The sequence below is a fragment of the Mytilus edulis genome, chromosome 10 (genome assembly GCF_963676685.1).
Source record: "Mytilus edulis chromosome 10, xbMytEdul2.2, whole genome shotgun sequence".
NCBI classification, from domain to species: Eukaryota; Metazoa; Mollusca; class Bivalvia; order Mytilida; family Mytilidae; genus Mytilus; species Mytilus edulis.
In genome coordinates, this window is record NC_092353.1 from 50,060,072 (window position 1) to 50,072,179 (window position 12,108).

Genomic DNA, 12,108 nt, shown 5'->3' on the forward strand with positions numbered 1-12,108 from the left:
CGATGTTTTTGTCTGTTGATTGTCATGCAGTTGATATTGTTATTGTGAGCGGTCAATACCTAATCCTTACATAAGGCAGTGGTGTAAAAAAAGGCGGAATAACATAAATGCTTGTCTTCATGAAGTTGTCGACGTGTGCTTAACAGAGTCGAATACTTGAAAATGATGAGAAATGTTTATAATAGTCTCAGACCAAAGGAACAACCAGAAAACAACAAAAAATCCTCGACTTGCATAGGCGGATTCAAAGTGGGGTGTCCGCCTCCATTTTTTTTGGGGGGGGGAAATTGGTTGATTATGTAAGGAATCACTGAAGCATGACTGGAGCCCCCCCCCCCCCCTTTTATGAAAAGTTTTGGATCCGCTACTGACTTGGTACGAATATAAATTCATTTTAGCTAATCTGCCTTTCTATTGACATAACAACTATTAAGGACAAACAGAACTGTTCAGTCAGGATTCTACTTCGTCAAAATTATCTCCCCATTACGCCAGTTCATTTTCACAATCGTAGAAATGGAGGCCATTGTAGGGATGACGCGCTGCCAATTTTGCTCTTGAAAACCGATAAATTCAGTGGTTGAAGATTATAAACCCTAGTTATCACACACAAAAAATTGTATTTTTTCGAAGATAAGTAAGTAAGCAAGTAAGTAATTTTTATTGGTTTAAAATCCAAAATTACAGGATTGATACCAAGACAATACAAATTTGTTATACACAAACATACAAACATATATATATCATACCAATTTCATAAACATTATATGAGGAGGTGGTACCACAAAGTTATTTAGTGCTTAATAAAGCATTTCATGCATTTTCATCATCCAACTTAAAAAGACTGTCGTCAAGTAATTTTATTTAAAAAAATAGCTATTCGAACACACCTTCTCTGCTTTCGTGATTCATTAGATAGGTATTTCACTTGATCCATATATTTCACCTTTTCGTACTGTGATTTTTTTATGTTATAAAATCAACCTGTAGCTTTGATATATAGAAATGATAGAATCTGAAGCGATATGATATATAAAATACTCTTGTTTTGTACGTTTTAAAGACAAAATATGCACCCCAAATACGCCCTAACATAAAAAGGTGCACTCGATTTTCTCTTTTTGATACAATTGTTAACCATTTTGGGGAATTTTTTCTTGAGTCACATAATGGAACACGAAAATTACTGAACTTATAGATTGATATGTTCTCCGTCAGTGGTAAAAAAAAATAAAAAATCGGAGGTTCTGCATTTTCTACATCCAACTTGATAGATACCCATGTCCTCGACTCAATATCTAATTGTTCTGCATTATTATGTAATAGATAAATTGAAAACTTATTCAAATGGTGTTTTTAAAATAAAACATTTCGTAATTGAGAAGATAATTGTCATTTTATTTGTTTCTATTAACTTTTAAAATGTTTGTTACTATAGTAAACATTACAGTAAGCATTTATCGCCTTCTTTAACAAAGAGCATCGATTCTTTTGTTCTATTTCAACTGGGTTTCCGCCTGTGTGACCCTCAATTGAATAGAGATGTACCAGGCTTACTTTTAATGTCAGTCAGCATGGTAGATTAGGTCAGGTGAAGGATTGGCGGTTGACAAACAGGTTTAATCCCGCTACATTATTTATTCTGGTCTGTCCCTAGTCATGATCTTATTATATAGAGTATGGTTGTCTTTGGTTGGTATTTTGTTCATGCTGACGGGCTCGATTCGTAGCTTATTATAATATAAGGCAAACGCAACACACGGCAACCACCGGGTACCACGATTACCCAAGAAATACAAGAACAACATAATTTCCCAAAACAAACTAATATATCCCGATAACAAGATTTTTGACCGAATTAAATAACATTTGGAGGAGTGAACAATTAAATAAAACACATATACAGCTACTGCTGAAATGTTGTATTATACATGGAAGGTTCGCAAATGGTAAATTTAATAGAGTGTGTTTGCTTTTCGTCCAGTGGCAAACATTTCATCCATATTCGTTACAATAGAAAATTAACCACCTTTATTTTATTGTTTAGTCTAGTTCTCAGTCGCAAATCCCTGTAAATTTCTAGATGTTAAAGCCAAGTTCCTGGCAGAAAAATACACTCTGGTTCAATTTGTTTTGTTTATCATTTAAATGCAAAGTCAGGCAATGAATTGGTATTACAAATCATGTTTGTATATAGTTCAGAAAGTGTTTAAAGTTATAATACCTTTTTTTATGCCCCAATAAGTATGGGGCATTATGTTTTTCGGTCTGCTTCCGTTCGTCTGTCGCGCTTCAGGTTAAAGGTTTTGGTCAAAGTGGTTTTTGATGAAATTGAAGTCCAATCAACTTGAAACTTAGTACATAATGTTCCCTGCGATATGATCTTTCTAATTGTAATGCCAAAATAGAGTTTTTATCCCAACTTCACGGTCCATTGAACATACTAGAATGATAGTGCGTGTGAGGCATCTGTATACTATGGACAGATTTTTGTGTCAATAGTATGATAGTCCCAGGTTTTAATATGTTTTACTTTATAAACTATGGCAGCTGGACTTTTGGGAGAATTAACAATTTTGGCATTTGTTTAGAGACAGACTTGCTTAAAATCCTCTTAAAGAAGAGGGGCGAAAGATACAAGAGGGACATTCAAACTTATAGATCGTAAATAAACTGACAATGTCATGGCTAAAAAAGAAAAAGACATACAAACAATAGTACACAATACACAATATAGAAAACTATAGACTAAGCAACAAGAACCCCAATAAAAACTGGGAGTGGTTTCAGGTGCTCCGGAAGGGAAAGCGGATCCTGCTCCTCATGTGTTATGGTTTCAAATTTGAAACATTTATAAATTTAAAGGAACATGAAATTGCAAATAAGCAACATGACAGGTCGAATATTAAGGAGCTTTGAGTGAACTTTCAATATATTGACAATATTCTGGCAATTTGTATATAACAAACTACTTGTTTAAAATGATATAATAATGGTAGAAGAAATGGAAGAAATTTTCTGTTCAGACTGATAATCAAATAGGGTTTGAAATTTTTATATAAATATTGAATAGCTCTCCTATCTGTACCATTCAGAGTTATCAATTTCAAACCTTATTCTATATGCAAACATATTTGGCATGCAGACCCAATCTTTATTTTCTGATGATTCTACAGGATTTTCATCTCCAAAATAATCATTTTAGATTTGACAAATGTTGCAATTGATTTCAGTATGTGTCGGAATTTAAATCATATTACTTAACTTATTTCAATGAAATATAGGCTGTTCAGCTGCTGCATTAAATATCTCCTTTTTTTCTGAAAAATGCAAATGACTTTTTATTGTTGTCAGACAATGAAAACTATATTATCCATAACAATGTGACATATCCAAATAGTTTTCATTTCTTCCCGAATGTTCTATTTTTTATAAGAATGTCCATAAAAGATAATATTGTAAGATTGTCTTGCACATATGCACTGAAAAATCATTCAGATTAACTAAGTGTTCGCAACATATTTAAAATAACAACAAAATACATTTCAACAGCTTTTAACTTTTATTTACACTAAAATATTAGGAACATAATGATATATTTTGATTAGTAAGCTGAATGAATGAATCCCAAAAACAAAAATTGAGAAAGGAAATGGGGAATGTGTCAAAGCGACAACAACCCGACCATAGAGCAGACAACAGCCGAAGGCCACCAGTGGGTCTTCAATGTAGCGAGAATTCCTGAACCCGTAGGTGTCCTTCAGCTGGCCCCTATAGTTTGTTTATATGTTATATGACCCATTCCACTGAAATACTTGTAACTTTATTAAATTTAGGTTGAAGAAATGTCTGAATGTGAATTTGTGTAAACCATTTTACTGTTCATTTATTAACATCAACCTGTATCACCTGGTAAAAGAAGGTGTATGTCAAAATAATGCTTTACAAAAAGCCTGTTCAAATTTATAATTTGTACAAAATTATAATTTGTAATTATATAAGCAACATATACAAAGAGGCCAAAATCTTGTTATCAATTCTACTGAAGATTCATTTATTTTTCGTGGGTACCAATTTTCGTGGATGAAGGAAAACTCAATGCTTTTGTTCTGGGACATTTAATTTTGTGGTTTTGACAAAGTCTTCATACAAGCCTGTAGAAAATTTGTCATTCGTTGGACATTTTATTTCATGGTACACCTATATCCACGAAAATTGGTATCCAATGAATAATTGTGAATCCACAGTATTAAATTTTTCAACATATTTCTTTTTTTTTTAACTTTACAACTTGAGTATTTCTATGTTAGTATTTACTATACATAATTAAATGAGACATGTGTCATAAATCGACAGTACTTTCTCAACAAATTATCTAAATTAAGAGATTAAGAATATTCTATAGAACACGATTAAACAATACCCTTTTACCAGTGCAATATATAAAGGCTTACCCTTGCAGTTAAGTTTTTTTTCTCTCCTTGTTACAGAAATATAGTAAAAAAAAATTATAATGATATACTATTAGGCCTACTTTTACTATTAAAAATTCCAAAGAAACAAACAGAAAAAATCAAAAGTTACATTGGAGATCATTTAAGAGCTAAATGCATCAAAAACTCAAACTGTTTATTTTTCATCATATAAATTTGGGTTTAAATTAGCATACTAAATAATTTAAGTTAAATGAATTTATCGCTATTTTGTGCATTTTTCCTTTGATCTTTTTTTGTGATAATTTTCATATCATGCTTCTCGCTTGAGATGGAAAAATTATCGCTAGAAACTAAGGAGGCCACGTGGCGTTGCTAACGAAATTGACATGAAATTGACAACGTCGTCATAGGTAAAATAGCGATAAACAGATTATCATTGGTCATCTCAACTCGATTGCTTTTCTCACTTTCGCTGTACCAGCTCAAGCGAGAAAATCAATCTCGTTGAGATGATCAACGATAATCTATAAGTATCAGTATTTGACAAGCGCCTGATAATCACGCATTGTTCCAACTAAGAATAACTAGTCTTTCCCTCAGCTAAAAAAGCTATGAATCCCTCCTTTAAAGCATCTATACAATTAACCTTCCTTATTTCTAACATAACATTTTATTTTGAAATAAAGTTGTCAAGTAATGGTATGTTTTTGGTTGAAATGTGTTCTGTCTTTAGTCAGTACTGAGTAGTCCTTATCAATGCAAAAAAAGGACATTGGGCAAAGTAGACTAGAATCATCATAAAAAAATCTGACAAATAAATTCAATAGACCAGTGGCATCCAAGTTTAATGGTTCATAAAAATGGACAAACACTTATAAGCCTGTAAAATGTTTGTATGATAATACTTCAGCTGTGTAGCTCCAGAAATAATTCAAAGTTTCTGAGATTGCTTAGATTGCTAATTGGCCGATTCAGAATCTAAAGGACTATGGGTAATTTCATTGTTCGTACCCAAAATGAAAATAACGTCACGGCATTGCTTGAATTTTCATTGTTTCGGACGTTTTCAACCAATCATAACGTTTTGGTGTACACTTCTGAAAATATTACCCACAATTCATTACATTTTGAAACTGCCAATTATGATAACGAAGCACCACATTACAATTCTTGCATCCAAAATGGTTTCTGGTTAATAATAAGTAATTACTTACAAGATGATTCAGTTTTACCAAAGAATAAAAAAAAAAATACCCTTTTAGCAGATATATTTTTTAATACGATACAAAAAAATCTATTCTATAAACTAAAATATCTTGGTTTTTAGAACAAAAAAATTTTTTCTAGCAGGATAAGCTTATTTTATTTGAATAATAACTTAAAGCAAGAATATATTGAGATTTCTTTAATATATACTGGATGGACTGACAAAAAGGTAAAGACTATGAGTGATGATGACAAAATGACAAAAATCTATCTACAATATAATGCTTTTATTAACCATTTGCAAGTGCTATTAACCAATAGGAAAACCTACTACATGTTAAAACAGTACAATAGATATTCAAATTTTCTGCTTTGTCTATTACAGAGAGATGTTTTTTTCTTATTTGCTGTTGAATTTTTTTTCTTCAAAACCTGAATATTCTCAAACAATAAATTATTATTAACTGGATTTTGAAGTTAATTTTGTTATATAATCATCCAAATGAAAATGCCTCATTAATTATTTTTTTTGTTAATCATCTATTTTGTTGTTTGTCATCTAAATGGGGATCAGCAAAGATTCATGAAAAATTATTTTTAGCATCTGAATGTCTCAGTACCTATCACCCAATAAATTATACACATGACCATTCACCTCAACTAATTAACATATTTATATTCTACTGCAAACAATTTATCATTATCTTGATGCGTAAACATGTAAACTATTTGAAAATGACATGATAAAGACAAAATAGAAGAAGCTCTTGTATTCCATACTGAATAGACAATTTTATGAAATGATGGACAGTTCTAAAGAAGATAGTGTTAGCCATCTAACCTACCACATGATTTTACCAGATTCACCTGGTTTACTTTTTTCTTTCTTAAGAAGTATATAAATATTATTCTCGTGTATGCTATGCAAAATATTTCAAGACCATGGCTATATCATGGCGGTCAGTGTTCTGTTGATGTAGGAAGCTGGCATCCAATTGATAACCACCATACTTTAAACAATATCAATAGCAATTTTGTCATTTAACGTCTTAAAGCGTCTAGCCGTGAGCAGAGTTTGAACTCAAAATCTCAAGAGTTGAAAGGATAATGATCACTGTGGTTGATCTTATTTGCCACTGTGGCCCAATGGGTAATATGCAACAATACTAAAACTGATAGGGTCTGAAGCTCATGAAAATTGATAAAAGTACTGAAACTGCTGATGGTTTTTTTCCTATTTACCATTCTGATAACAATGGATAAGGTCTGAAACTCAGGAAAATTGATAAAAGCACTGAAACTGCTGATGGAGATACAATCACAACTATGTTTTTTCTTTCTTTCCTATTTACCTTATTATATATAAATTGAAAGCACATTATAAAATAAAATTATATGATATGAAAAACTCTTCCTTGTCATATTATATAAAGAAACAAAATATGATAATACATTTACATAAAATATATAAACATTTAAATAGCACTTAATTGGCAAAGACAAATAAAATAAACAAACAAAATCACATTCAACACTAGACACAACATCTAAATCACAAAACATATCACAAAATTAATATAAGAATGTATTTTTTGTAGTCCAACAAAGGAAAATTTACTAATTTCAGTGAAGTTCCAGGTGATGCTATTTGAAATTAAAATTTCATTTATCTTTGCATGCTGTAAATATCAGCAACAAAAAAGAAACTTGCACAAAGCAATTCAACTACTGTAGATTCATTTATTTTCGTGGGAACAAATTTTCCTGGATTGAGGAAAACTTGCATTTTCATGGATATTTGATTTCATGGTTTTGCAAAGTTCTGCATAAGGTGGTGGTACCTAACACAACAGGGAGATAACTATGTAAAGTCATCTAAACGTTTTAATTACGTTGTGTTGTAAAAGGAATATTTAGCTTCTCAATGATCAAAATTGGTGTTTGTCAAACTGCTATATAACCAGTGTAATTTTTCTGACAGAAGGTTGGTTCAAAAATTTTGAATTTTTTATATTTTTGTTAAAGGATCAAAGTACATACTTTGACAAAATTTTATGAAAATTAAACAAGCCAAATTAATTTTAGTGAAAGTGTTGGGTACCACCATAAATGCCTATTCAAATTTGTTATTTGTTGGACATTTGATTTCGTGGTTCAAGGGTTACTACAAAATCCACTAATATTGGTATCAAAAGAATAATAATAAATCCACAGTATATGTTAATGGTTATGATAGAAAAATGCTGTGTTTGCAGTTAATGATCTTATCCTATTTGTTTGTACACCAAGAACCATCCAAAATCCAAAAAAAAAAATTATGCTTCATTTTTATGGAAAGTTATTTTACGAAATTTTGACCCATTGACCATTCCCACTTATCTTCATATAAATCTGGAACCACAACATTTTTCTCTCGATGCCTAAAGCTTTTTAGTAAAACAATATTATTGTTATTTGTCTAAATTACCTCTAAAAATATCTACATTGAAAAGCAAATTTCTTGAAAACTTGTTTACAATTTAAACTGAAAATGAAACCCATAGCTTAATTACAGCAGATAATACAAATTGCCATCACATCAAAACATAAACAAACAGATCGCACAGATCATTATACTTTTAACCAGATTCTTTCAAGATTATGCATAATATAAAACAAAATAAATTTAATGATTCAAAATCAAATGCATTCTGGGTAATATTTTTAAATTGTACACCATATTGCTTTGATTGGTTGATATTTTCTAAAACAATTGATCTTCAACCAATGGTCGGAAGTTATATTCATTTTGGCGTAAAACCAATGAAATTACCCACAATTCTTTGAATCTGGTGAATGACCAATGTAATATATAAGGAATGGAATGCAATTATCTGTAAACAAAACAATAAATGTACTTTAACATAGTTTGATAAATATCAAACTTTTCATCAAATATATTGGTTGGCAAGATGATCATGATTTTTCTTTGTTGTATTAAAAATATAAAATGTGTGAAGCAAAGATTCCATGACCTCCAAATGTGGGGTTTTACAGTAATTTAAATGTCAAACTACGGTTAAATTTCCCACACAATATAAACAAATTTGTATCTGACCCAACTTTAACTTGTTAGATATATATTTCGCAAATGACATGCTGCATTGTTGATGGTTTATTTTCATTTTTCATTTAGCACAGCTTTATCTAAAGCTGAAGTTTGTTATTTTAATTCTCGTTTTACTTCAACTTGTTAAGCGTTTTATTCTCCTTTTTTCGTATAAGAATTTGAAATAGGGAAGTGTCCCAAAATGAAAGCCATGGAAGGATGAAAAAATGGTCCAAAATATGAATCAACAAATCTTTGTTAACTAAAAACAAAATATCACATAAATCTGTTACTATGGTAAAGTATCATACTCCCTCAAATACAAAAATATAATCCTTTTATCTTAATCCTTCACAAAATAATGAAATCTCTCAACAATTTCTTTAAAATCTAAATAAAGAATTATATGCTAACAATACACAATGGCAGATTTAGGGGATGGCCCTGTCCCCTTATGAAGCTACTTATATGGTTAATGAATATACTTTTTTTTAAAGTCCTGCCCCTAAAAATGGCCATGCTTGGGCCCCATTTTCAAAATCCTAGATATGCAAATACCACAGTTTTTTTAAGTCAATGAAACAAAACACAACATACATCAACATTTTTTTTTTACAACAATTGTTTTTATGTTTAGCTTTCGTTTTTTCTTTCTTTTCATGTACAGCACCTTAACAAAGCACAACAACTGAACATTTTCATTAATATAGAGATATTTGACATATTTTCAAGAAAAAAGTAGATTAAAGATTTAAATATAAACTCTGTCTATCTATTTTTGGCTTGTTTATCCAGGCACTTTAAGAAATAATGCTGACATAATAAAGTTTTGATATAATTACATTTAGTAGTAAATTCTGTAACTATGTGAACATAAAGAAAAATATCACATTTTTCCAAAAACAAAAAAAGAGATTCAGTTATATGTAAGTAATTCAGTATTACAATCAATTGGAAAAAATTCTCATAGTTTTAAATTAAATTTTTGAATTAAATTTTTAAATCAAATTTTTAAATCAAATTTTTAAATCAAATTTTTAAACTAAATTTTTAAATTAAATTTTTAAATCTAATTTTTAAATTAAATTTTTAAATATAATTTTTACATTAAATTTTTAAATAAAATTTTAGAAAATAACTACTTTTAAGCCTTAAAAAACACCAACTCCAAATCACATGAAAAATTAAGTTACAATATTAAGAATTTTAAATAAATGAGATAACTTTGATTTTAAAACATGTTTGAAAGACAAGAAATTACATAAAGTGTAACATAACTATAAAATCCAGGAAATAGAAATTCGTCCTCTACAGTTTCTCAGTACTCCTCTGTGTTTTACATCTGATGGTAGTTGCTGGAGGCCTGTCTAGATTTGTACCATTTCAGAACGAAGAAGATGATCAAAATGATCCCAGCACACAATACTATTCCACCAATGAAGGAGGCTCCATCAAAATGTCTGTCTGTAGATGGCGCTGCAGCTGCAATAAAAGATGAAAATCTGCATGTGATGAAAAAGTAGACATTAGGGTTGAATGTTAATGAAACTAAACAAAGCAAAAAATGACATAGAAAATGGAAGTCGATGAAGGTTTCAAAACAAATAGAGTGACTTTTAACTTTTCTATTTCTAATTTCTGTTGAATACCGGTAATGATAACAATTTACTATTTGTGTTGTGACTCAATCTTAGCAAAGCTTAAATGACATTCCTAGAACAAGGTAAGAAGGTAAGACTTGCCACACTCTACAAAATAGTGAACAAAGTGGCAATATCAAAGAAAAGTCATCTAATACCACCAAAATAACCATTGAGAACTATGCACAATGAATGATTCCAATTACCATTGGCATCCTGTGATAATGGCAAGAACTAATTTTTCCCAAAAAAACATCCAGTATTGGAACGCTCTTCCTCCTGCAATTGTATTAGCACTGTCAGAAGAGGCTTTTAATTTTAAAGCCTTCGATGATAAACCAGAATTAAATTTAATTAGTTTAGGGATTGGTTCTGTATGAACACGAAATCTATGGCAGTATAATCAGTTTGATGATTGTTGCTATCTGGGTGAAGCAGGAGAGGAAGAAAAACAGATTGTCGATGCTGGATTCAAAACAGTTAAAAATGACAAATAAAGTGCTGTAAAGCTGAATATAGGTAAACATAGTAACAGAACCATTATACATTTATTTCAACAATTGTTTCTACATGAAAACACTTTCTATTTATACTCATATATGATGTAAATACATGTATAATCAATAGTTACATAAAAAAGGTTGTACTTTTAAAGTTTTTTTTCCCACCTCATTTATTATTCAAGCAATTTGAGTTGCACTTAAGATTGGCTCTAAAAGTTAAAAGCCTGTACCAAAAGCTCTGATCAATGAGATGAAATTACACACTTTGATACTGTGGATTCAATTATATTTGTGGAAAATAATTTTCTTGGAAAGATAAAAAATTGTATTTCATGGATGTGTGATTTTATGGTTTTAAGTCTGCATATAATTAGCATATAGATAAATGTGTATTTCGTTGTTTGCCTTTACTAGTGGTATACACAAAAATTGGTATCCCACAAATAATAATGAACCCACATATTATATTTGAACTCATTCATTTTTATTTCATTGACTTACAACAATTCTAACATTCAACACCAAACAATATACAGAAGCTAACAGTAACAACTAAAATTGATGAAAATGCAACCAAGAAATGACAGATCCTGTAAATGAATATCATGCATATTCATCACCGTTGGCAGTGAATGTCATGCATATTCATCACCTTTGGCAGTGAATTTCATGCATATTCATCACCGATGGCAGTGAATGTCATGCATAGTCATCACCTTTGGCAGTGAATGTCATGCATATTCATCACCTTTGGCAGTGAATGTCATGCATATTCATCACCAATAATAAAACAATTATGGATACAGATGTGTTCAATGTAGATGGATGTGATGGTTCTATTTAATTTGGTTTTATCTTGAGGATGTTCGTTACTCCGTTTCAAAATAAGAATTACGAGCTGTTAAAAAGACTGTTGTAAATTGAAACTATATAAATAAAGGAACAAAAAAAACAGAAAAAATTAAAGGGTCTGCGTGATTGTTTGACAGATATAAGCAGTTGAAAATTTTGCGGGAAATAATTCTCTTTGAACTTATACATCTAACCTTGGCACCCTTTCTCTTTTAAAAGATATAAAACAAGAATGTGTTCCCAGTACACGGTTGCCCCATCCGCACAATCATTTTCTATGTTCACTGGACCATGAAAATGGGGGGAAATCTATAATTTGGCATTAAAATTAGAAAGATTACATCATAGTGAACATGTGTGCTAAGTTTCAAGTGGATTGGACT

General features: G+C 30.5%; 1 protein-coding gene across 2 annotated transcripts in view; it reads right to left on the minus strand.

Annotated features, from left to right (window-relative positions):
• Positions 1–5,826: 5,826 nt before the first annotated feature.
• LOC139491426 (sialomucin core protein 24-like) overlaps positions 5,827–12,108 on the minus strand; it is a 66,897-nt gene continuing 60,615 nt past the window's right edge. The window contains exon 15 of one of the 2 annotated variants that reach the window (XM_071279117.1): positions 5,827–10,212. In XM_071279117.1, the coding sequence (XP_071135218.1) occupies positions 10,067–10,212 (146 nt within the window). In that variant the 3' untranslated portion in view covers positions 5,827–10,066. The remainder of the gene's footprint in view (positions 10,213–12,108) is intronic. The other variant, XM_071279118.1, reaches the window with a different exon arrangement.